Raw genomic sequence first — 20202 nt, 5'->3', positions numbered from 1 at the left:
AATGCCCACTCCGATCCACAATGTGTGATGGTGATAAGTTTAATGATATGGTAATCCTATACAGGGACGGTCAGGTACTTAAAGCCTTTTCAATATTCTTGTGACCACAAAGCAATTGCAATAGAATATTTACTTGAAAAATAAATAAGGGGGGAGATACAAATTGAATGGATGCTGTGGCACAGTTGGGCAGGTTAATAATTCAGCTTCAAAGGCCTGTTGTGAGATACATATTGAAGAGTCTGCTGGATGGGCAGTATCTGCTGTTGAGGCCAGTGTTCCCAAAGGTGTTAGTATGGTTATGTTTGGAAGCACATCCAGATGTTAAAAAAGTGGTGTTATTGTGGCAAGGCTATTTGAAAATGTTTGTGGAGAGTTGTGAATCTGACAACTAACAAAACACGAACACGCACTTAACAATCGTGACTCCATCATAGTCTGCCTCACTGCAGCAAAACTGCAACCACAGTCACCACAGCCCAGAAATCACTAGGTGCTTCTGCCTATAGTTATACACATCCTGTAGCCTAGTACAGGGACAGGAGGCTTGGCCAGCTGCAATTCATGCAGCCTCTCTGTCACTGTCAATAATGTACTATAACAGACTTTTTGTTCTAGCCAGCTTCCTTTATGTCCTCACAACTTGCTGTCTGTCATTTTATTACTGAACACTGAACTGGGGCCTACTTTGTCAGGTCCAGTCTTGTAAAGAGACATTGGCTTTCATTTGATCAATGTGGTGTTGACCCCATGTTTGCAAATGTCCAGTAGGCTGAAGTATCCTCGAGGCGAGACACTCACAGTGCCTGCCAGCTGCAGGAGTGCTCTTTCACCCTGACCATTCACTCCAACAAAAGTCAGGGTTGTCATTTACATCATTATAACAGTGTTAACAATATCAGCATGGCTATCATAAGCTTTATTGCAAGTTGTCGTCATCACTGTCATGCCACTTGAGATCATCACTGCTGTTTTACATATGATCATATAACTTGGAGCAGTGTTTGTGACATTGCATCAACACAGAGCAGCTCTGGAGTCTGGACAAGCCCAGTATTGGGTTGACACAGAATTGATGCAGCAGCTGTTTTAACCAGTTTTAACCAGCCTTTTGACTCCTCCTTTTTAAAACCTCCCATGTAAAAACTACAGCCAAGTTGACAATGATGAAACACATGCATATATACCCACAGTATAACAGGACCAAGCCAATTTTCACACTATGAATTAACATTTTATCAGCGTGCTTTCTCCTGTCCTGATATGCTTAAAAAATCAGGGTGGGTCAAAGCAGATTAAAGGAGGGAGAGGTATGCCGTGCCTCTTAAGAAAACAACACACAGCAATGCAAACAGCATCAATCAAAATCCAATGCAAGACACTCCAAAAGACCTGTGCAGCACTTATTGAGTGTGTGAGTGCCACTGGTGGATGGGGTGTTTATGGCAATGTGGGTGGACGTGCTTTGCTGAAATACAACTTGGATAAAGCCAGCTGAAGAGTTAGAGAGTGGTGGGAAAAACTGAAGGAGCATGGGTAATTTTACTGTATATAGAAACAAACACACACACACACTGCTAGAGAGTCATCAGGGCAGAAACAGAGTTGCGGATAGAGTTGATGTCATTGGTGTGAGGTCAGTGAGCGAGGCGGCTGAAAATCAATCATTTCTTAGAACAACAGGCGTTGCTTGTTTCTGAACAGAGCAGTGGTGAGGACAGGCCAGGGTCACACAACTGGCAGGGAATAGATTTAGAGGCAGAAGAACAGACATAGATATATAATGATGCACACAGAGAGAGAGAGAGAGAGAGAGGAATATAAGACAATCAGGTTATGAGGAAATGGAGGGATTAAGAGAGGAGAAAAGGTTCATTGTAAATCATCAGTGACTACTTTCCTCACACTCATCCATCTCTGTCTGGTTCCTCATTGTGTTTTTCATTTCCTTCCTTCAGTGTAAAAGAGTCTACATGGCAGCAAGGTGCGGTACAAAAGGTGTGCACTAAACAGGTCAGAAGAGATAAAGAGACACAGACGGATGCACTCTGGGTGAGAGAGAGACAGCAAGACACGCAGGAATCAGAGCTTGGGCTAAAGCAGCTAAGGTCAGGGACAGCCAGGCTATTTATCCAACACTTTTCATTGTTGTATATACTAACTGAGAGACAAAAATGTCCTGGTTTTTCAACATGGAACAAAGCAGAAGTAAAGCAGGTGAGGTCTGACCCACAAAAGCAAACCATAAATGAAAAGTTAGACCATGCTCGGAGGAAGTGTGTTATTTTTATTTAGCCACCATGCTACAGTCAGCCAATTATAATGCATTATGGGGCTGACTTTGAAAAATGGTTAATTTTTAGTTCAAAGAAAATGTGCAGGCTGAAAATATTTTAGCTTTTTCATTAGATTGAATAAAAGGCTCTATAATCAGACTAAATGCCCTTTTCACAGACATAGCAGGAAAAGCGAAGTTGTAATTAATAATATAAGGGCTCTGCTTCATTTAGCTTTGCTAGGTTCAGGCTGATGCCACTGTGTATGCTGAATCACTGACAAGGCTCATATACTTAAGTGGAACAGTCATTGTCAACAGTATTAATTACACCTGTGCTTTCCTGCCATGGCCTACAGTATAATGACCCATGTAGATCTTGATCTTTAACAGTATAACTCTACAGTTGGAAATACAGTAATGGAATGGAGGCCTATTTAATGTGTACAGGCTCCATTTACACCTGATTTTAACATGCGATCTGGATCTCTGTACAATTACGTCCAGTACCTTGTGATTAGATTCTAAATACGCTAATTATTTAGGCAGGGCTGGTGGACTTGTTAACAAACATGGCGTGTCACAGTTCAAGGGAAGTAATGCCCCAGACAGGCGTCATTCATTATTAAATCACTTTTTGCAAGGAAAGATTACTTCTCTCAGCTTTTCACTGGGCTTGTTTAAACTTGCAGGAAGAGACAGAAATAAGTGACCTTTTCAACTTGCTGGGTGGGTTTTTTTTCTTGAGAATGTGGTCACACTGAAGAGATCGCATTAACACAGATGAGATCTGAGAAATGATGTCAGAATGCTGAGGTATCATTTTAGTAGTGATATTGCTGTGGGGCGCGGCAGTGTCCTGGTATGAGCAAGTACATACCCTGTATACTTGAATGTGCAGCTGGACACAGTGGTGTAGCCAGGGCTGGTACGAAATCAAAATGTTGCTCATGGGCACCTCGGCAGGGTGAGTTCCTGCTGTCATGGAGGCTTGAACATACACCTTACAGTTGCCAGTCTACATTCATTACAAGGATGTGGTGTCCTGACTGAGTGTGTTTTGAAACTTTTTTCCTAAGGTTATGAAAATTGCCCAACCCATGCAATCATTTATGTAAAAAATGAAAACTTAACTGTAAATGTGTTACTTATGTCTCCCTCTATATGATTTTTAGACTGTAGCGCTACCAAAACAGTGCGAGAGGCTTTTGCTCATGGCCGCTTTCCTGTAGCCTAATGTCTCTTTTCCAACTTGCTTTTAGTGGTTTTTAATAGCTCCTGTATCATTAGTGAAATACAAAATGAGGTTAGTTCTCTCTAAGGTGGAGCCTACACACCCCGATTCTCCCTCAGTAGGTTTATCACTATGTAAATAGTGAGTCTGCTGTAATTCATTTAGCAGCTTAAGGCTTCTCCTGAGACAGAGACCACTTGTCTGTGTCCATATGTGTATGTTTATGTGGAGGGTGAATGTAGACAGGATTTGCAAAGCTGAATTCACAACTGAGGTTGGACACTCATGGCAGCCAAGTCGCTCGTTCAGTCGGTCATTTGGCCAATCAGCCGTCTACTCAGGAAACATCTGACTCCTCTGTCACTCTGGAAACGGTAAACCTTAAAGCCAAGAGTCTACGGCTATCTTTCACTTATTCATTATAATTCCTACAGTGTTACATTACCAGAGGTTACACTCCTTGCCTAGAGCCTCACCATTACTGGATAACTGATATTAGCTTGTCATTCATACTGTATATCATATTGGTTTATATGTAAGATGGGAAATATAAAAAAAAAAGTGCTTGAAACAGTAAAAGGACCATATGCTTAAATCCATATGCTTAGCTGCTGTGAATGGTAACCTGATGCTCCTGTAAATGAATGCAGCCTTGCTCTTGTACTGCATTTGCTCTTGTAATACATTTGTGATGTCAGGATTCTCCATAGCAGTTTTCAGTCAGAATAATTCATATGTACACTCATACTCCAGTAGTTAGATTTGCATAGAAGAAGAAGAATTAAAAAGAATAAAGCAGAAAGTGAAGAAGGAAAGGATGATAAAAGATGCTGAAAGAGAGGGGGACTTGACGCCAGTGGGAGTGGAGGAGAAGGAGAGAGGCAGAGCGACAGATGGCAGGCAGTAGATTATTAGCTCTCCCTTGCTGTTCCCTGCCCTTGTGAGAGCATCGACCAGGTCACATTCACAACAACTACTCTCATTCCTCATCTCTTTATCTCATTCATGTTCTCTCTCACAAAGCTCATACTGCCCCAGTTCTAATCCAAGCTCTGATGCTAATGTAGTTTCTGTGGACATCAAAGCTGTCCCTCAGCCAAAATCCACCATCACTTCCTGTCAACTGAGGTTGCATGAGGAAATGCTTGTGTCTGTGGGTTACCGGGCAGGAAGTGTTGAGTAGAACGATTGGAATTTCTCTCCTCCTTTTCCTCCTCCGACTTCATCATGTGAGTCTGACTGGCTGATGGGAGAGCGATAATCATGAAGGAAGCAGGTGCTCAGCATGCCCGTTGAATACGAAAGCAGCACAAATGACGCGATAGTTTGGATTCAGTGTGTATGTATTCCCACAAATTTAATTTGCCTTCAAGAGAATTTAAGATAAAATCAGTATTATATTCAGCAGAATAGTTTATATCTTCTCATATGTTTTTGAAATTTAAAAGCTAGTCCTCATAGTGCTCGTGGCTTTCTCTTTATCATACCTCACTATGCAAAAGTTCACACTATTCATCCCACAGCAAAAGCTGTTTTAAATCCAAACAAGGAGGTCTGGTGGTGGCTGTATTTTAACAGACAGAACAGTGCTGCAGTCACAGTCGAGATCTATATATATGCTGGCAAACCCAGCATGATACGAGTTACTGGTCCTCTGTCAACAAGGTGCCCATATACTGCATGGGACATTTAGTCTGTGGACATGGAGGCTAGCACAGTTACCACAAATGTCCTCCAAACAGAAATTGTGTTCTAATTATTATTAATCTAAAAATGTATAAAGGATCAACAGTGTTTCTTGGCTGCTGAGCTGACCATACTGTCAGCTCAGCAGTATGGGCTTCTTTTGAGAAATCTTTATCAGAAAATTGAGAAAAATGGACACACAGAAACCTTCAACCTCACACTAAATGTAATCACTTAAAACCCTTCCAGAAGAGTGAGCCCTCAAAAAACAGGTTTATGCAACAGTGGCTCCATTTCTACACTTGTGCATGACTCAACAAGAACGTGTTTAAAGTATGATGTAACAGATGTTGAAAAAGGCATGATCATGGGCGACAGAAATCTTTGAGACTTATCAGTCAGTCTGTTCACCTCTCCGGTCCAGACAGATCTTAACAACGATCAGATGGATGGCCAGACTATTTTGTACAGACATTCAAGGTCCTCAGAGGGTAAATCCTAAGGACTTCTGTGATCCTCTGACTTTTCCTCTAAAGCCATCATTAAGACAGAATCCTAATTTACCCAGTAGTTTGGTTTATGGCCAAATACTACAAAACCAATGACTCTCCAGCCTTAACTGTACTTTGTGTTTTGTGCTCATTAGCAAATGTTAGCATGCTATCACCCTAAACTGAGATGGTGAACACGGTAGAAATTATGCTTGCTCAGCATCAGCATGTTAGCATTGTCATTGTGAGTGTGTTAGCATGCTGACATTTGCATTTAGCTCATAGCACTGCAATACTTAGTAGAGCTGCTCAGCTCTTTGTCTTCAAATTAAAGTTGACCAGATCAAAGCTTTGCAATGAGTGAATGAAAATGTGGGAATGATCTTGTGAAGTAAAAACCCCAGTTTCAGTCACATTATTATTCCTTTAGCTGTAATAATAATTATTACTATTATTATTATTATTGCTATTATTACTACTACTATTTACACTTTGACTTACTCTGTGTATCTGCAATGTTGTCTTTCTCCTACCCCATTCCCCCACCCCCCTCTCTTTCTGTCTAAACCCAACCGGTCGAGGCAGATGGCCGCCCACCTTGAGTCCGGTTCTGCTCGAGGTTTCTGCCTCTTAAAAGGAAGTTTTTCCTTGCCACAGTCGCCTAGTGCTTGCTCATGGTGGGATCTGTTGGGTTTTTCTCTGTAAAACTTATAAGATAAAGAGTACGGTCTAGACCTGCTCTATATGTACAGCGTCTCGAGATAACTTCTGTTGTGAATTGGCGCTATATAAATAAAATTTGACTTGACTTGACTTGACACAGTGCATTACAGTCTTGCCAAACAGTTTAATAGCAGATGATCACTCAGAGTGCCTCTGTTGTCCAAGGTTGATGGTGTTCACAGTTTTCTAAAGGATGACCATAAACACAGCATCTGCAGAGAAACCGTGGGCAGCAGCATGAAGAACTGATGTGTGCTTAGCGCCAGAACACCACAGGTCATTTGTCAAGACACTGACACAGCCTGTGCCAGCTTTTACTAGAGCCAAATCTGAACCAACATAGTACTGAACAGGGGTTTGTACTCCTCTGGACAGGAAATGTAAATGTCTTCTTATGAAGGTTTGTCAGCCTAGCCTGTGTAGTATGTGTTGCACTGATCCCTGGCTACTACAGAGTCTGTGTGGATAGTACTGGAACAAGTCCCAGTGGTTTAGAAGAGTTGGGACGTGGCCAGAGTGCTCCTGACTGAAGAGAACAGGAGGAGCCCTGTTTGACTCTGCTGACTGACCAGAATCTTACTCTCTCTCTCTCTCTCTCCCCCCAGTCTCTCTTACAGTTTTTCTCCCTCTCCCCCTTTTTTCTCTCCCTCCTCTCAGTGACAGCACTGTCCTGTCTTGGCTGCAGTATTGACTGATGACTGGGCTGTGACTGTGTGTTTTGCAGATGGCTGCGAGCAGTAGCTGAGGACGCCACCGGGAGTTCCCCCTCTCTGTCTGTCTCTGCCACCTGCAAATATGAATGGTAAGACCACTGCAGTCTGTGTGTGTTTTAAAGGAGAGCGGCAAACCATAAGTGTGTGTCTGTGTGGAGAGAGAGTGTGTGTTTTTTGGCTCTGCATATCTGCTGGGGCCAACACAGAGCTACTTCTAGTGATATAATTCCCAGTTTCATGCATGTGTTTGGCTGCATGTGCATCTGTCTGTATACACACAGTCTACTAATTTGTCTCTTGTTTGTGTGAGTGAGGTTTTAATCTCCACTGTCTGAAACGGTTTACTTTTAGTCCTGCTTTCATTGCAGTTGTACTCCGTGTTCCTTTTTAAAGTTGGTTGCATTTTTTCCCCATACTATGGCACCAGCTTTGCTTATACTGCCAGTTACAGGACTAAAGCTACAGGAACTATTTATGTTTTGCTATGATGTAGTGAACTGACCATTCACTTTGTCTGAGGATGTGATGGTGGAGTAAACACTGATGTGCGATCAGCCTTGGCTTGGTAAATACGTAGTGAAAGTGTGCACCTGCCCTCTGCCCTCCTGTCTGAATAAAGTGACACAGCACCACTGGTAGTAGAGAGCTTCATTATCACTTTGTCAATATCAGTGCATTCCCATCTCTAAACTGCTGGCAAGGCTGCGTGTGTGCTCCTGTCTTGCTGCCTGTTTGCTTGCAAGTCATAAAAAGGTGCCTTATTCTTTTTCAATCATGCAAAATGTATGCTTGTTTGACTTGCTCTGATTTAGGTGCTGTCTGTGTTTAATTTACATTATGTGAGTAGAAAGTAAACAGCTTGGGACCTGTTCAAGAAGCAGGTTTGCTGAAAAAAGCCATTCAGCAAAAATAATAAACCTGCTCCTCAGAGCTGATTGGTATTCATATGATTTTGATACATCTGATGCTTCATATTTTTCTGTGCTTTCTTTTTTTCTTCAGGTGGTCTAAGTATATGGGCAATTAGTCCAGAGGAGAGGAACAAACATGATCAGAAGTTTGACACCCTCTCCCCATCAATGGGCTATGTCTCAGGTACACACACAAACACATACATCACTGCACATACTGTTGGTGCATGTGCTGCCAGCACATTAACTCTTTTGATTCCCTAATGTTATAGTAATACACAGACACATGTAAAGACAGTACAGTAGATGGAGACATGTAAGAGTCGTATGTTTCAATTCTACATACAGGAGAACAATTTTCCTAACAATTCTCTTCTGTTTTTCTTTTTCTTTTTTCTCTGACCTCTTTTCTGTAGGGGAACAGGCAAGAAAGTTTTTCCTCCAATCAGGGCTGCCTGCTGCAGTTTTGGCTGAGATATGGTGAGAAACACACACACACTCAGACATTCTGTAGTATTCACTGAAATCTATATCTGAATATGTTAACACTCCTTCCTCCATCTCTCAGGGCTCTGGCTGATATGAATAAAGATGGGAAGATGGACAGGTTGGAGTTTTCCATCGCTATGAAGCTCATAAAGCTAAAACTCCAGGGTACACAGCTCCCCTCAGCACTGCCAATCATCATGAAGCAGCCTCCGGTGCCTGCTCCCACCTCAGCCATGACAAACCCAGCCTATGGTACAGTATTACACATATGGATAGTTAGGAACCTAACTGTCGTTTTGAATGTGAAAATTTGCTAAATGCATTTACAAAAAGTCTCATTTTGGAATTTTAAACAGCTGTTGATGCATATTGACTATTGTGTCATCTAATGGATGTTGTGTATGTTGTTGTGTATGTCCTAGGTATTGGTTCTGTATCTAACATGCCCATGATGCCAGGGACAAACCTTGCCATGTTGACCCCTATCCCCATGGCAACCCCTGGACTCTCAACTTTGACACCAATGACAGGCCTCACCCCTTTGGTTCCTACAGCAACAGGCATGAGCCCTCTAATAGCCTCCACCCCCAACAGGCCCCTGATGCCCACTATGGGAAACACCACACTGCCAAACGGCACCATGGGAATTCTCCAACCAATCCCAGCTGGAACTTTAGCCACTGGTACACGTGATTCTCATTTTTATCTCCCTGTTTGTTTCCTCTCCTCCTTTTTTCTCTGCTGTTGTGAATCTGTCACTGCTCTGAAAGAAAAGTGATTGCAAGGGGGGGTTCCAGTATGAGTAAATACATTTATCTGTCTTTTGATTATCACTTGCTCGATGCTTATTTTCTCTTCCTTGTAGCGTGAAAACTGTTGAGGAGGAATGCCCTGCTCTCAGAGTAAATATTATATACTGTATGTTTGCAGCCGAGTGCCAATGTTGAAATATTTCTGCAGTTTTGTGGAGGAAACGGAAGAAATGAATCCTAGTGTGGTTTTGCAGAGTCAGGTCTCTCTGTCTCATTTCCATACAAATAGCCTCCCTGACCTTGACAAGGTTACAACAGCGAGAGCATGACAGTATATCACTGAGCCTCTGCAGGCCCCCACCCCACCCTGAAGCCTTCAAAAAAATATAGCTGCTTGGAGGAGGATATGTTATGGCTGTTGTTAGGTGCCATAAATGCTCTAAAATGTTGCAAATAACTATAGACATGCCTGTAATGCATATGTTTGTGCTTTGTGTTGTTAGGTCTAGCTGCATCCACCTACTCCTCTCCACTAGGACTCTCCTCTTCTGGTGGTATGAACAAGGCATCATCACTGCTGGACCTGGGATCTAGCAGGTAAAACACACACACACACTCACAGAAATTTGGAAGCACTGTGCACTTTCCCGTTTTGCACAATCAGCACCTTGTTTATCTTGTTAGTCTCTTAAAATGCACAAACGCAGAGATGTTCCTGTTGCATTCAGCTTGTATTTTTGTTTTGTCACTGTTTGTCATTCAGCTCCGCTTCCTCATCCCCTTCTGTGATGTCCCCCATGGTTGCTGGACCCAGTGACTGGGCTGTGCCACATGCCTCTAGACTTAAATACAGACAGCAGTTCAACAGCCTGGATAAACAGATGACTGGGCACCTCACTGGTATGATCTCTGTGTGTGTGTGTGTGTGTGTGTGTGTGTGTGTGTGTGTCTGTCTGTCTGTGTGTCTGTGTGTGTATGTATGTACAGTGTGTATATCATACAAAACCAAACTATGTGTAGAATGTAGGCGTGGATGTCCATCAACAACAGTCGCTGATGATTTCATAACGGTTGCCTCCCTCTTTGTTTTTTTCAATGTGTATCAAGCCTTAGTTAACTAACTAAGGAAGTGGAGGCAGTGTCTGCACCAGTTGAGGGTGTGTTCAGACACAGGAACAGTTTCTCAACACACACACACACACATACACACTCAGCCAAGTATGCAGTTGACTTTTCGTTCTCTTCCTGCAAGCCTCGCTGGACCTGTTCTCTTGAAATAGCCTCTTTGTAGATTATAGCATAGAGCTTCATTCAAAATGGACAAGATCTATCAGTTGAATAAAGTCTGACTCTTGTTCACACTGCAATCCTTTGACCATCATCTTTTCCATTCAAGTAAAATGAACAAGGGTTGAAAAGGTTCTCTTTTCCCATTCAATGTTAGACCATTTTAAATCAAAAACATCTGGAAAACCTGGACCCAGTTGTGATGCATGAGACTGCCCTCTTTGTACTCATGGCACATTTTCAATTTTGTATATTAAGTAAATCGGTAGATACCATACAGGTCCTTACACCCACCTTAGCCCTTTTCCTTCCTTCACTGCACCCACACATCTGTGCTATACAGTTGTTCTGACATTTGTTACTTTTGTTGCCAGGTCAGCAGGTGAGAGGCGCCATGGCAACCACGATGCTGACTCAGACACAGCTGGCCTCCATCTGGTGAGAATATCTGTGTGTTAATGTGTGTGCGTGCCTGAACATGTCTTATGATTGCATCAGTGTTGTGTTCAAGAGCCACAAGTTTAAAACTTCATTCCATTATAGATGGTATCACTATAGGTAACTGTTTGTCAAGGAAATATTGTTTTACAAATGAAGGCTTCTCTCAGTATCTAAAACAAAAGAAAGCTGGTTATTGTAAAATTTTGTTTAAACTATAAATTTTAATTCTGTAACCTCTGAAATTCTTTTTTATGCAAATGAATCTTAGTGCCATCATGCCTCAAGTTACGTAGTATGAACATATATAAACATTAGGCTGAAACTAATGAATGAAGGTGCAGTAATCATATATGTATGCGCCCTATAGCTTGTACTTCAGTCTCCAGACTGGATACATCAATAGACTCCAGAATCCAGTAGCTGAGAGGTTTAGTCACTAATGTAACTGAGATGCAAACAGCTAAGTAGAGTTGTAATTATACTTAACCTTGGTTGCCTTTGTGCCTCCAATTTCTAACCCTTCTGCAGGACTTTAGCAGATGTGGATAAAGACGGCAAGCTGAAAGCTGAGGAATTTATTCTGGCAATGCATCTGGTGGACATGGCAAAGAGCGGACAACCACTGCCACTAACGCTGCCAACTGAGCTGGTACCACCCTCACTAAAGTATGTGCACACATGTCACTCACCTTAACTAAAAAGTGTTTTGAAATATGTTTAAACATTTAAGCACATTAAACATGGAATACATTAATGTGACTACTGTGAAATGTGTGTATTCAAACAAGTTCCTTTGAACTGTTGCAGGGGAACAGTGAATGGATCCAGCTCCTCTCTCTATGCGGCCCTGACTGATGACTTGGACATAGAACCTCCACAGAAAGCCAAGACCAACAGTACGTACTCACACTTCCACACTAACAAAGAGTGTAACCTTATTTAACTGTTGGCACAGTGTGAAAGCTTGTTGTCTATAATCTCTTTTACTAAGAACGAAGATAATGCACAGACAAAACAATACCTTGTAACCAGAGATCACTCAGTACAATCATGGGCTGTGGATTAAAGCTGTGCAGCTGACTTGGCTGCCAAATGTCTCTGTTTATTTTTTTGTATATAATAGCATAACAGCATAAACATACACATATTGTTGTGACATACACAGTAGAGTGTTGCAGCAGGCTAAACCATAGCCAGTTGAGGATAGCCAAGTAAGCCAAGTAGTGTAGGGCAGCACACTTTGTTGTTGGGTCCTCTTACAGTCACAAAGCAAGGTGTAGCAGCTCCATTTAGCTGTTTTAAAATATTGGGTTCACAGCTAAAAGCCATTTTTAAATCCCCAAATCTCCTAAACATCAAAGATAATCATGTCTTTGATTATGGTAAGATAGCAGAGTTGGGTCTATAAGTTAGTTTTGGCTTAATCCACTTTTTTGTTTTAACTGTCCAACATTCTTTTCAACCATATATGCTGAAATAAGTAATCATTGTGATTAAAATGAAAAAAGCCCACTATCACTCATTAAAATGTTTTACTTGTCTCTATTCAGTATCATTTGAGGATAAATTCAAAGCCAACCTGGAGCGGGGGAACGCAGAGCTGGAGAAAAGACGACAGGCGTTACACGAAGCAGAGAGGAGGGAACAGGAGCGGCGTGCACAAAAGGAGAGAGAGGAGCGAGAAAAGAGAGAGAGGGAGGCCCGGGAGGCCGAGGAGAGGAGGAGGAAGGAGGAGGAGAGGAGACTGGAGCGACAGAGGGAGCTCGAGAGGCAGAAAGAAGAAGAGCGACAGAGAGAGATAGAGAGAAAAGAGGTGGGGGAGACTGAGTTTTTGTATGAATGTTTTTTGCTTTCATAGTAGAAATGTAGAAATATATACAGTGTATATATACTTAAGCATCGTTTGTGTCTGTGTTCACTCCAGGCTGCACAGCGAGAGCTTGAGCGTCAGAGGAAGGAGGAGTGGGAGAGAAGGAGGCGAGGGGAGCTCCAGATAAAGAGAGAGCAGGAGCAGGATGATATCATCAGACTGAAAGCCAAGAAGAGGAGTCTGGAGATGGAGCTGGAGGCTGTGGTGAGTGGTGAAGAGACAATATATAGTTTATTTCAGGTATAGGATGCTCAATACATCATTGAGTCATTGAATATGTCAGGCTTGTTGTCCAGACGTTTTTTACCCATCATTAACTTTCTCTCATCTCTGTCTTTCTGTCTCTCTGTACCTCAGGGTAACAAGCATCGTCAGATCTCAGACCGCCTACGTGACATTCAGAATAAGAAGAAGCTTCAGAAGACAGAGTTGGATCTGACCCATCAGAGGAAGGAGACACGCCAACAAGACATTAACAACTTACACAAGCAGCTAGAGGTGTGTGTGTTTGTCTGACGTCTTTTTTGTCCATTTTAAGGCGCTTGTGTGTTTTCCTGACACTGTTTTATTGTGACTCGGTAGCCATAACAGTTATTAATGTTTCTAACAGTTTTGTGCTATCTGTAATTTATTTATCTGATCTTTGCTTTCTTGAGACATTGTGTATTTGTGTGTCCCCCATATATTTTCCTCCAGTGACGCATTTCTTGTTGCTTTTGATGCATTTCCTCTTGGTCAGGAGTTCCAGAGGAAGTTGTCCCAGCTGACTCCAGAGCAGAAGAGACTGACAGAGAAGCTCAAAAACATGGCTCTGAATAACATGCCTGGTTAGTGCTTATGGATGAGTGTAAAGAGCTCAGAAACAACATTTTAGAATAGATGTTAAATAAAATAACACATTAAACAGACAGTTTGGATAGTTATATCACAGTAAATCAAAACATATATGTTAATACAGAATATGGAATTATTTAATATGAAAACCTGCCTAGTGTCATAGTTCTCTCTCTTTTTCGCTTTTTCAAGACTCTGGGTTGTTTAACTGTATCTGCATCTATTTGTAGTGGCGACCATGTCCACTCTGAAGGTGGGTGTTTCAGAGAAAAAAGGGACATGTATGAAACTGCGAGACCAGCTGGAAGCTCTGGAGAAAGAGACTGCTGCCAAACTGGCTGAGATGGACCAGTATAACAAAGACATGCAGGTAGGAATTATTAAGCATAGCATTGTTAACATGGTATTGGTTTTAACAACATTTCACATATAAGACAGTGAGTCTGTTTTAACCATGAATAACACGGAGCATGTTATGGTCTCAGGATGTCTTAAATGATAACATCTAAACTACGTCGTCTTCATTTCAGTTTTAGAGATTTGAACAGTTTAACTGTGTTGCACGGCTGTTGTAGTATGTAATATACTTAATCAGAAATTCTACATTACTGCTGGACTTTGAAGGATGTTTTTACTGAGGGTTTGACCGAGTTGGGCAGACACTAACTCTGATGATGGCTCCTTTCCATTCAGTTGTGCCAGTGAGTAATCACGGTGTGTGTCTGACATCATGCCCTATTTAAATACCACTAAATATACTGTCCACCATTTTATTTGAGTGAGTGAATGAGGGTGTGATTCTGGACACAGCCAGTGAAACAGTATGTACAGCAGCAGGGCTCTGTCCCTGTCACAGCACAGTTTAATGTTCCTACACTAATAATATTAGGTACCTTTTCCCATTTGACAAGTCAAAACATCCACCATAAGAAAGCTCTGTAGTCCGACCAGTCAACACTAGTTTTCATATTCATATTGGAGAATGGTTTTCTCTGCCCAGCATTAAAAACATCTAAAAGACTTCAGACATTCACACTGGGAGCTGTCCAGTACTGCTGCTATCTTCAGCTGGTGGCTAATGAGCTACTGCTCTACTATAGCATTGGTTTCACTGGCTTGAGGAGGGGTGGTGTGCATTATTGGCTCCCCTTCAAGCAGTCATGTTCATTCTTTGATGAATGTCAGTCACTACAAACAGAATAAATTGCTGACAGTGCCGTGTTAGTGCAGTATCTGAACAGAAGTGTGTTTCTTCTTAAAATGAGCAGGGTGGTGGTTTTAACACAGAGCTGGTTGTACTTTTCTTTTGTAAGTTCTATTCCCTGTTGGTTTCTTTACAAGATAAATATAAAACATCTTTATATTTTGTCTTATTTTGTACCACACATATATACTGAAGATGTATAACAGATTTGTGTTTTTTATTTTTAAGAGCAGAATGTTTGTGTGTGTGATGTCTGTTTTTAACCTCTACAAATATTACATACTCACTGCTGCTGCTTGGCCCTTGTGTCTCTCCCCCCCCCCAATCACCCCTCCCTTTCATAACCCCCTTTCTTGCCTTCTGATACTGATTTTATCCTTTTATCGTGCTTATCTTTTCTTCCTCCTTTTTTCTTTTTTGAAAATTCTCATCGCTCTCCTATACTGGATCCCATCCCTCTCTTTCCCCCTCACCTATCTCACATCCCTTCTCCCCAACTTTACAGTATGTGGGTGCTGAGGACTCTATGCTTCAGGCTGTCTTCTGTCTGCTGGCCTGCCTCCGTAACCTCTTCTACCTGCTAAAGGTTTCCACATAGGTCTCTTTGTTGTTCTGAGCTGTTCTAATCTGTTCTTTTCTGTACTTCTCAATCACTCACATCTCATTTCGGAGCTGTTGTAGCTTCTCAGGTTCATTCTTATTATTTGAATCCTGTCTTTTTTTCCTCCTTCTCACATCTTCTGACAATTTTTGCTAAATATTTAGCCACCTTTGTGCTCACTGTGTGTTTGTGCATGCTGTGTATGTACAGCCCTCAGCCCATTACGTCTGACTAGTCAGTTTATTCTTAAATTCCACCACATCTTTTGCTCTGCTAAGTGAATGTGTATATTTTTTGCTTACATCAGGAACTGAGAGAGAGCCAGAAAAAGCAGCAGGCAGCATTAGAGAAACTACGGAGCATCAAAGAGGACAAACTGCGTGAGCTAATTCGGAGGAAGGAACAGGAAGAGGAGAGGAGGAGAAGGGAAGAAGAGAGGAGACGACAGGAGGAGGAGAGGAAGCGGAAGGAGGAGGAGGAAGCTCAGAGGTATAAGCTGTTTAGTTTTTGATTTTATAAAGAAACAAAACCACAAGAAACAAATAAAATATGCATTTCATTTAAAAAAAAGAAAACTTTTACAATGCTGTCAATGTTTGCATCCCCTCTCAGGCGTATTAAGATGGAAAAGGACCGTCAGTGGCAGGAGAAGCTGAGGAGGGATGAAGAGGAGCGTCAGAGGAGGCTTCAGGAGGAGAGAGAGGCCAAACAGAGGGAGGAGGAGGAAAGAGAGAGACAGGCTATCATCCAGGCTGCCAAGGAGCAGGCTGAACGAGAGTTCCGAGCAAAAGAGGAGGCAGAGCGGAAGAGAAGAGAGGAGGAGAGGAGGAAGAAAGAAGAGGAGGAGCGCCGGAGGCAGGAGGAGGAGAGGAGAAAGCTGGAGGAGGAGAGAAGGCTGCTAGAGGAAGAGAGGAGAAAACTGGAGGAGGAGCGGAGGAAAGAGGAGAAGAGAAGGAAAGAGGAGGAGGAGCGGCGCAGGAAAGAGGAGGAGAGGAAGATACTAGAGGAGGAGAGGAGAGAGGAGGAGCGCAGGAGGGAAAGGGAGGAGGAGGAGAGGAGGAGACAGAGGGCTGCTGAGGCGGCTGTCCGAGATGCAGAGGAGAGGAGAAAGCGAGAGGAGGAGGAAAGGAGGAGGAGGGACGAAGAGAGGAGAAGGCTTCAGCAGCAGCAGCTGGAGGAGGAGAGGAGGAAGCGTGAGGAGGAAAGAAAGAGGGCAGAAGAGGAGAGGAAGAGAAGGGAGGAGGAAGAGGAGAGGAGGAAAGCCGAGGAGGAGAGAAAGAGGAAGGAGGAGACATCTCGTCAGCAGCAGCCGAAGCTGGATATTCAGGAGAAACTGACGGCTCTGCTGAGAGGACTGGAGGAGAGGAAAGGTGAGACACACTGTACTTGTCTGTAATCTCTTCCTGACTTTAGTGTCTATTAAAACTACTTTTGATGCTCAGATCACAGCATGATTCTTGTTATGTTGCTTCAGGTGGGCAACCCAGGGCCACACAACACAGGAAGTCTGCCGCTCTCACATCCTTCAAAGCACTCTACCCGTTTACTGCACGAAACAACGAAGAGCTCAGCTTCATTGCAGATGATATTATCGAGGTAAGAATGAAAATTTTGGACAAAACAGAACATGTAGAGTGCTTTACTCGTATCTTTCTCATTCTTTTACTTTTGCTCCTCTCCTTCCACACTTTTACACCTTTCCATTCTCCTCTCTCAAACTCTCCTGTGTCCTCCTGTCAGGTTGATGAGACGACAGAGCGGGAAGAGGGTTGGCTGTATGGCAGCAAACAAGGGAAGATGGGCTGGTTCCCAGAGAGCTACGTCGAGAGAGTGGCTCCATCAGACGGAGCTAATAATAATAATCTGGCTGCTGCTGCTGCTGCTGCTGCTCCTAAAGTGCCACTCCAGTCACAACTTTCCAATGCCCTTGAGGCTGCCAAAGCAGCAGGGACGAAGTCTGCCTTCACACCAACACACTCTCCAAACCTTGCACCCTCTGAGACACAAGGACAGGTGAGAGGTTTACAGAGTCACTTTGATTACTGTAATATGATTGTCTGCACACAGACACTCAAATGCTCAGTGTCCTGTCTGTACTTGTGTGTCTCTATCAACAGGTGGTGGGTAACCTGCTCGCCCAGGCCCTGTGTTCGTGGACAGCAAAGACAGACAACCATCTGAACTTCAATAAAGATGATGTCATTCAGGTGCTGGAGCAGCAGGAGAACTGGTGGCTGGGAGAGTTGAACGGTGAACAGGGCTGGTTTCCCAAGACATATGTGACGCTGCTGGGAGAAGAGGAGAGTTCAGAGTAAGTTTGTTTCCCCATAATCAAACTAATGGGAGGACAGTGGCTGAGTCTCTTATCAGCACTTTTAAATTTTGCTTGGAGTCCTTTCTGTCCTTACCTGTGATGTCAAAGTCAGACAAGACATGAAAGCCAGTTATTGCTTTAGCTGGCAAAGTACCAGCACTGCCTAGTGACTAAAACACACACAGCTGTGTATTTCACACCCTTCAGTTCCCAAGTTATATTACAAGCCTCATTTTGCATGTTTTTGTGATGTGTGTTTATTTCTTAAGGACTTAGAAAATAGGTTGATAATGTCACAAGATGATGCCTGAAACTTAAAGTGGCACACTGCTTTGGTATGTGTTTGTCAGAATTTCTGAGTCATCAGTCTTTTCTTTATTTATCTTTATTTATTTTGTATTACATTTTTTAACTTACATAAACTTAGTAGTCTGTAGCACATACCTGTCCTCTGCTTTCCATACCAACATATTTTGTAGCCGTTGGGATGCTTTTATCTCAGGGTAAATCTGAGAAAATAAGCATCAGTCACATGATGATGTGAACGTGCTTGAGAGTGTATCTAACAGGTGTGGTAACATTTCCAGTATGCTAGGAATTCAGGCCATAGAAATAGTTTCTTCCCTCAATCATGAGGAATCTGTTGTGTGAAGACAATACAAATATACAGTATGATTTCAGCTGGCATTTTACAGTCATTTTGACTGTTGTGGTGAAGACAAAGCTGAGCTTGAAAGTAAAACTCTTGATTTACCTGTCAGTCCAGCGCACGTGGCAACCTTCACCTCTGATCATGAGGTTTGGCTAGAGACCAAAAAGCTCAGATATTAGGAGGCAGCTTGGAGTTTAAACCCTGTTCCTTCCCACTGAAAGGAACCAGAGGCTCAGGTATCTGATTCTTTGTGGATGCCTCTCTGTGAAGGCTGTTCAAGCACATTGAACTCATAGAAGACCCCAGGCCAGACTTGATCTGACCTTGGAATGACATAAGATTCCCCAGGAAGAGCACAATGTCACCTCTTGCTGCTTCTATAGCTAGTCTTTTACCATTGTGATCCGAACCCAGATAAGCAACTGAGGATGGAATGATGAATTGAGAGATGGCTGAAGTACACCAGAGTGCTGTAAAGTAATAAGTATGGTAATGTATTGTTGGATTTCTGTGTTTACAGCACAAAGAGCTCCCATCCTGATGCTTCAGAGTCAAGCGACAGCCTGCAGCTTGAAGGTACACTAAGAGCTTCACTTCACACCCTCCTTTGAATTATTTTCCTAATGCAGTTCAATTGATATTTATCTGTTACATGCATTAATCACTCATGTATTTAGCTCATATTTGAACATTTCACAATGATTGCCAGGTGATCTAAGGAGCACACATGGCATTTTATATCAGGTTTATCATGACCTCATGACAAAGATACACAGTAAAATCTGTATTTTCTGCTGAGTTACATGAATTACATGTTTATCCAAAGATAAGACAAGCAGGTGGAAGGAACATTTACAGTATATTTTGCAGTACAGTATATAACCACATTATCTGGAAAAATGTGTTTATCAGATAAATGTGTCGGAAATCTCGTGTCCAGTCATTCTGATCTAGTTAAAGCCAGACTCCCAACTACAATCTTTGAGTCGTTTTTAACTTTTGTTCATGTGTCATTTTCCTCTCCAGAATACGTGGCATTGTACACCTATGAGTCTCCGGAGCCTGGTGATCTGACATTTATGGAGGGAGATGTGATCTTGGTGAGCAAGAGAGAAGGAGAATGGTGGAACGGCTCTATAGGTGACCGGACAGGCCTTTTCCCCAGCAACTACGTCAAACCCAAGGAGGCAGATGTAAGAACTCTTAATACATATGTGGGATAAACTAGTGTAGTCTAACACTGGATGGTAATGGCTTTGTGCAGTGCTCATCTAAATGACACTATATAACAAATTCTGTTGAAATAACAGAAGCATAATTTGTATTATTTCAGACATCAAGTATATCTGGGAAGAAGAAGCCAGGTAATCTCACCGTCTTGTCTTATTTTTATGATATCTCTGTGACTGACAAATAAGAACACAAATCCTGGTTTTGTATTTTACTGCAGTTTAGATGTTTGATATGTTTTTTTGCGTTTGCCAGAGATTGGCCAGGTCATTAGGGCCCACACCTCTACAGGCCCTGAGCAGCTAAATCTGGAAAATGGCCAGCTCATTCTCATCCTCGGCAAGAATGCCTCCGGCTGGTGGCTTGGAGAACTGCAGGTCAGTGTTTTTATGCTTCTGATATAGGTCTGTGGTGGTCTGTAGTACAGTACAGGAGGTAACCACAGAGGATTTATGATTCAGCTCATCTGCGAGCAGCTCAACTGAAGTCAGAGCC

At 42.5% G+C, this 20202-nt stretch overlaps 1 protein-coding gene across 3 annotated transcripts in view; it reads left to right on the top strand.

Moving 5' to 3' along the window:
• Positions 1–20202, top strand: part of itsn2b (intersectin 2b) — a 31635-nt gene that overhangs the window by 1182 nt on the left and 10251 nt on the right. For 2 of the 3 annotated variants that reach the window (XM_018666870.2, XM_051077654.1), the window contains exons 2-25: positions 7134–7211; positions 8125–8217; positions 8450–8513; positions 8602–8774; positions 8945–9205; positions 9778–9871; positions 10038–10174; positions 10936–10999; positions 11531–11668; positions 11810–11898; positions 12553–12815; positions 12927–13076; positions 13230–13370; positions 13612–13699; positions 13937–14076; positions 15819–16000; positions 16124–16881; positions 16986–17107; positions 17252–17524; positions 17629–17822; positions 18998–19053; positions 19504–19670; positions 19811–19841; positions 19963–20084. In XM_018666870.2, coding sequence (XP_018522386.1) covers positions 7205–7211; positions 8125–8217; positions 8450–8513; positions 8602–8774; positions 8945–9205; positions 9778–9871; positions 10038–10174; positions 10936–10999; positions 11531–11668; positions 11810–11898; positions 12553–12815; positions 12927–13076; positions 13230–13370; positions 13612–13699; positions 13937–14076; positions 15819–16000; positions 16124–16881; positions 16986–17107; positions 17252–17524; positions 17629–17822; positions 18998–19053; positions 19504–19670; positions 19811–19841; positions 19963–20084 — 3807 coding nt within the window. In that variant the 5' untranslated portion in view covers positions 7134–7204. Of the gene's footprint in view, positions 1–1993; positions 2014–7133; positions 7212–8124; positions 8218–8449; positions 8514–8601; positions 8775–8944; positions 9206–9777; positions 9872–10037; positions 10175–10935; positions 11000–11530; positions 11669–11809; positions 11899–12552; positions 12816–12926; positions 13077–13229; positions 13371–13611; positions 13700–13936; positions 14077–15818; positions 16001–16123; positions 16882–16985; positions 17108–17251; positions 17525–17628; positions 17823–18997; positions 19054–19503; positions 19671–19810; positions 19842–19962; positions 20085–20202 lie in introns of those variants that run through there. The other variant, XM_051077660.1, reaches the window with a different exon arrangement.

Source organism: Lates calcarifer, linkage group LG2 (assembly GCF_001640805.2).
Source record: "Lates calcarifer isolate ASB-BC8 linkage group LG2, TLL_Latcal_v3, whole genome shotgun sequence".
NCBI lineage: Eukaryota > Metazoa > Chordata > Actinopteri > Centropomidae > Lates > Lates calcarifer.
Note: the sequence above shows the minus strand (reverse complement) of the source record. Positions and strands in the feature narration are given on the sequence as shown.